Here is a 6,000-nt window from a genome sequence, read left to right as displayed (position 1 = left end):
TCTCTTGCTTCTTTTGCATTGGCAGGCAGATTCTTTACCACTGAGCCATCTGGTAAGCCACTGTTCTCTGTGGACCTTGGCACTGGTGTGTCACCACCTCTCCTTCCCAATTCTTCCTACCATTCCAAAGCATTCCTATGCTACTAGTAACTGTGTGGATGTTTGAAATCCATAGGCTCCTGAACAGAGCTCCTCTGTGGGTTACAGCTGAGATGTGAGATGTAGCTGATGGAAAGTTTCTAACAATGATAAAACACTTTAAACCATCTGTAATAGCACTTAAAAACTGAAAACAATTGAAGTTATATTTTAGCGTTATCTTGTGTGGCTTCCTGTGTGAAAAGTGAAGTCGCTCAGTCGTGTCCGACTCTTTGCGACCCCATGGACTGTAGCTTACTAGGCTCCTCCGTCTATGGGATTTTCCAGGCAAGAATACTAGAGTGGGTTGCCATTTCCTTCTCTGGGAGATCTTCCCAACCCAGGGATTGAACCTGGGTCTCCTGCATTGTAGGCAGATGCTTTACTGTCTGAGCCACCAGGGAAGTCTGAAGTTACTCTAGCAGATTAAGATTTTTATTCCTGCTACCGGCCACTAGAGGGCGCATTGTGATGATTTTGGTCTCAGCACTTTCCCAAGATGAGCCAGACAGTCGTCATTTTTTACTATGTGCTTGCATGCTAAGTCACTTCAGTTGTGTCCTACTCTGTATGAGCCTCTGGACTGTAACCCGCCAGGCTCTTCTGTCCTTGGGATTCTTCAGGCAAGAATATTGGAGTGGGTTGCCATGCCCTCCTCCAGGGGATCTTCCCAGCCCAGGGACAGAACACCTGTCTCTTAAGTCTCCTGCATTGGCAGGCAGGTTCTTTACCACTCGCACCCTTTAATATGTGTCTTGACATGAAAAGATCATCTAATTCATTTTGACATTTTATTTATTTATGTAACATCTACTATCACTGTGTCATAAAGGCTATTTTAATATAAAAAACAAAAAAATGCAGAATAAAAATCATTCCTTTAAATTGAGTAAATTTAACATTAGGAAAAACTCACTGAATCATCTTTATTTCTCTCACTTTGCTTAGGACCCAAAAAAGTTCATCATGAACCAACACTGGGTTTGAAAAACACTAGAAAGAGCTTATTTACTAAATTGCAATTCAAGATGGATATTGATTTAAAAGATGTGAGGGGGGAGTCAATCTGCTATCTGTAGAATTTCAATATTACTTTCCAAATTGTGTTTTGTAAAATCCAATATTAATATTTGTAGGCATTTCTCAAGCATCAAGTGGGAACCAGAAGACATGGACTAAGGAACTTTTGGGTTTATTTCTGGGAGAACAACTTAAGAAAAATGCTAGTTAATCACTATGCTAGATTCATAAATGAATAAGACCAGTCTTCATGTTCGAGGACCCAAAGGGAAAATAAACATGCAACAAAATCAGTTGAGGTTAATGAGATAAGTGCTGCAACAGTGCTGCTATCTCTAGATGGCATATACAAGATTTAGAAATTGCACAAAGAAAGTTGTGGTATAACAATTACTTGGGGGGAAGTTCTTACCCTTTTTTTTTTTTTTTTCTGAAGCTTGGAGAGACCTCTGAAGAGGTGACCTCTGAAGAGGCCTCAGGTTTTCCAACAGTCACTTTGCTCGTAAGAGCAGATCTGGCCAGACTGGGCTTCCCTGGTGGCCCAGACTGTGAAAACTCCAACTGCAATGCAAGAAGACTCTAGAGTTTGATCCCTGGGCCAAGAAGATCCCCTGTAAGAGGAAATGGCAGCCCACACCAGTATTCTTGCCTGGAGAATCCCATGGACAGAGGAGCCTGGCAGGCTACAGACCATGGTGTTGCAGAGTTAGACACGACTGCATGACTAAGTTTGAACACACACACACAGGTTTGTTAACCTTAATCTAAAAAATGTTTCCAAACTTAAACTCCAAAACAACTATCACTCTCTTTTTTACCTTTAATTACAATCGAGGAATATTCTTTCTTCACCTATTTTATCATCAAACTTCTTCAGTGAGCCTTTACTTTTCAAAAATGATGTATGCAAGGAATTTTGCATGATTTGATGCAGATTTGTTTTATATAGTAGGGGCTTGGACTGGAAACTTCTTGCAGTAGATGACATGAAATGAAATAGGGGTTAACTTACAGCTTGGTAAATTAAGCGGAAGTGCACTGCCTGGCAGTGAAAAGCCAGGCAGAAAATCCGTAGCCCAGGCACCACTGTAGAGGCAAGATGGTCTCTGAGCCGTTGGTTCACTTACTCTGTGCTTCAGCTGTGAAAATGTGGCCTCTGATATTATCTGTTATAATTATGCACAGTCCATGATTCAGTGTTACTTGGAAACACACCTGTGGTTTGCTTTTAAAAATAACATGAATCCATAGACTCAATAAACCCATGGTGGACATTTCTAATAGGAAATACTACACAGAAAAATACATATTTAAAGATATTAAGATGCTCTGTTTTCTTTTATATAACTTTTACATGTTATTTCATGGTGATTTATAGCTATTTTAGCAGATATATGAAATACTGCGATTTTCATAGAAAAAAATTTAATTTCAAAATAACGGCATCGTTTTCCATGATAAGATACTAGCTTCTGTTTTTTCAGAAAATTTCACAATATGCTCTTGATTATTAAAGCATACTGTTTTTTATTAGAGTCACCCAAAAGGATGTTTTCCTTCATGTGATGATTAACAACTAAGAACAATTCATGAAACATGCTGACAATTACTGATAATCGCTAAGAAGTGGCTCTGAAAGTCACAAGCCTGTCTTCTTGCAGAGCATGTAACAGGTGTTCCCACTCCCTGTGTCCTTTGTATACACATTCATTCTGTATTCAAATCACAGAAGCAAGAGGCAAGCTAGGGTCTGTTACCTCACTGCTGATTTCCCTGGCAAATAAACCAGCAGCTGCTGGTCCATGAACCAAGTTACCACCAGGACCAGGGCACTGTGTGCATGGAACAGGATGCATTCATGGAACCCTTCAGCAGCACGGCTGGGGTCCTTCGGTGCAAGATATACCTCCTTCTCTTAGGTAAGGCACTGCATAAAGTGCATTTCAACTACTTTTTTTAAAATTTGTGAGCATAAGGTAAATATTTGCTCTTGGCTGTAGATTCACTCAGATAATTGAAGGACAGCACAGAACCTTTTAACAATAACACAGTTTGTTCCAGCAAAGAAACAGGATCATTTAGGAGAAAGGAAGTTCAATCAATAGATGGTTATTGTTTTCTGAAGACAACAATTATTGTCAATAGCACTCATTAAGAAAATTAAGATATTCTAAAAACTTAAATGTGTTCCTTTTTTTTATAGAGTTTATATATAGGTTCAACACTCTTTAATGCATTCTACCTTGGCAAACATTCTTATAGGTCATGAATTTGTTACCACTTACTGGGAAACTTAGAACAATTTATGAACATAGTTTCTGGCTGTTTTAATTAAAGATATTGTGGTAAACTGTTAACTCTAGCTATTTTTGCCTAATTTATGAAATGTGGGGGAAAAGTTAGATTCCAAACTGATAACAAAAAATATACACAATAGGGAGAAATGTGTTTAAAAGTATTATTTCTCCAAAATACCTTTAGTCTTTCTCTTTACAATATTTAATTCAATTAATTTTCCCCCTCTACTTTGTCTCTCCCTCATTCTCCTCTTTATCCTTAGAATTTAAAGGAGCCCACTGTGTCTATGTCATAATTTCCCCAGACGTTCTTTTTCCATTCTTCCTATATCAGCTTTAAAAATCAAGTTAAAAGAACAAGTCAGCTTCTTATTTTGTCTATATCCAACAGACAGGAATTCAAAAAAACCTTTTATTCCTTAAATTTTAAGAACAAATTAGCTAAACAACCACTTAAGTTTTTAACCTTCTTCAGTATTTAGAGCTTGCACTTACTGGTATTTTATGGCTTAGTCTTCATAGTACCTGTGATTATTTACATTTATACCTAATGTTGTTCATACTCCATGTACTTGAAATGTACAGTTTGTTAATTTTTTAAATGTTTGAGTTTCCCATAATTGTGATTGTTTTTCCATTACATTGTTGCAATTACCATAGCTGACTTTTTGTCTTTGTGCATTTTTCTGGGCTTCAAAAGTATCGTTTGTGGCAGTGCCATGCTTAATTTTTTACAACAGGACTGCTGTCATTTCCTAAGTACTTTTTTACAACTGGCTTTAGGAAGCACTGAGAGTCAATTCATTTGAAGGATTCTACCAAACTAAAATTAAACATAATTTCGAGAAATAGCATGTCCATAAGTAGCTAAAGCAGTTATTATCCCTTAAGACTTTCACAAATTTAATCTTCCCCACTGGTAGTGAGTTGTAAAGACCATGGGTAACTTGGAATTTTTTTTTTGTATTTTTTTTCTTTTTTTTTTTTATTTTCTGTAGTTGTTATATTTTATTTTCCAGGTAATACTGATTAAAAATATTTACACACCTACTTTTAAGTCCACAGTTTAGCACTCTTATTTGTATGGCTTTAAAAGTTATAGCACAAGATCTTTACATTAAGGATTGGGGGAAAAGATTCATTCAAAACAAAGCCTGATATATTATATACATGTTTTTCTCTGTACTTTATTTTAAATACATTAATTTTTTAAATGATGCTCATCTTGTTTTCATCTGGTGGTAAAATACTAGTGCAACTTTTCATCAAAATAAAGTTTACCACAGATATAAATGAATTTTCCCAATTGAAAATGGCCCTTCAGCTGCCATTAAATGAAATTTCTCAACCTAAGTGAAAAAGAATTGGTAGCTGTCATTATAAGAAAAAAAATATAAAGTACTACAGCATCACCTACACTGCTTACAACACAAATTTTGAAAGAACTGGAGATGCTTTATAGAAGTTTAGTTGGTTTTGAAAAGGCACATGGGAGTGTGTTTTTTGTATTTTGAAATACTAAGTTATCAGTTCGTTTTTTCCTTTTTAAAAGTCGTAGCTATTTGAAGCCCCAAATGTAGTTTGTATAGTCTATTCAAAGTACATCATCATAATTTCTATTTTCTCTAAAGATACAAGAGTTTATTTACAGTCAACAATAGCTATGTTGTGCTTGCTAATATCAGACTTGGCAATGGGGAAGTAAATGCCAACTATTTTGAGCTACAGTAGAGGTCACTTTGTGGAGTCTGATGTTTATATTCAATACAGTGAAACTGGTCTAAAGAGTCTTTTGTTGCTGGACTATAGATAATTTCACAATATGAGGTCGTGTTCTTTAAAACTGGACATTCCTTTATCATGCCTTTGTTTTATAGTTTAAGGGAATCTCTGAAGGGGAGAGTTTTGCTATAATTTTGTATGTCAGATTATTAATGATATTATCAATGTTCTTCAAAGCAGTATAGTGCCTCAGATATAAAAAATCAAGAGTTTTCTTTTCTCAAAAGTATTAACCTAATAATAAAATTGAATTTTCATTTAAGTACAAATATTTGAAATGTCAAATTAAAATTTCATCAATTTTCATATCATTTATTTTCAAAAAGTTTATTTATTCTTACAGAGGTTGACTTTCTAAAATCCACATAGTTCAGTCATTTACGTTTCCTTATACAATGAGAAAAGAACACTTGAAAACTTCTGAAGATGAAGCTAATTTTTTTAAGTTAGTAAACTACTGTTTGGACAGCATAAGTTCATCACATCTATAGGGGGAAGTTCAGCAATGGCTAAAGAGTATGTGCTCCTAAAGTGGAGCAGAAGCATGCAATTATCTGTTTATTCTGCAAAGTTCATTACAAGGAAGGATTACATCATATCAATAGGCTCATGTATTTCCTACAGATTAAAAAGATGTTAGTGGCTGATATAAAAAAATTTATAAAGAAAATTTCATCCCTCACTGATACTCATAACTTTCTACCTATAATTTATCTGATGAAAATGGTGTAGGCAATCTAAGCAAACAGCAATTGTGACAGCT

The 6,000-nt window shown here is 35.5% G+C and overlaps 1 protein-coding gene across 8 annotated transcripts in view; it reads left to right on the top strand.

Moving 5' to 3' along the window:
• The first annotated feature begins 2,871 nt into the window (after positions 1 to 2,871).
• The window catches only part of HEPACAM2 (HEPACAM family member 2), a 53,349-nt gene continuing 50,220 nt past the window's right edge, over positions 2,872 to 6,000 (top strand). For 4 of the 8 annotated variants that reach the window (XM_061164903.1, XM_061164902.1, XM_061164909.1 and 1 more), the window contains exon 1: positions 2,872 to 3,077. In XM_061164903.1, coding sequence (XP_061020886.1) covers positions 2,999 to 3,077 — 79 coding nt within the window. In that variant the 5' untranslated portion in view covers positions 2,872 to 2,998. The remainder of the gene's footprint in view (positions 3,078 to 6,000) is intronic. The other 4 variants (XM_061164907.1, XM_061164905.1, XM_061164906.1 and 1 more) reach the window with 1 other exon arrangement.

This window comes from Dama dama, chromosome 18 (genome assembly GCF_033118175.1).
Source record: "Dama dama isolate Ldn47 chromosome 18, ASM3311817v1, whole genome shotgun sequence".
NCBI classification, from domain to species: domain Eukaryota; kingdom Metazoa; phylum Chordata; class Mammalia; order Artiodactyla; family Cervidae; genus Dama; species Dama dama.
The sequence above is the reverse complement of the archived record's forward strand: the minus strand, read 5'-3'. Positions and strand labels throughout refer to the sequence as shown.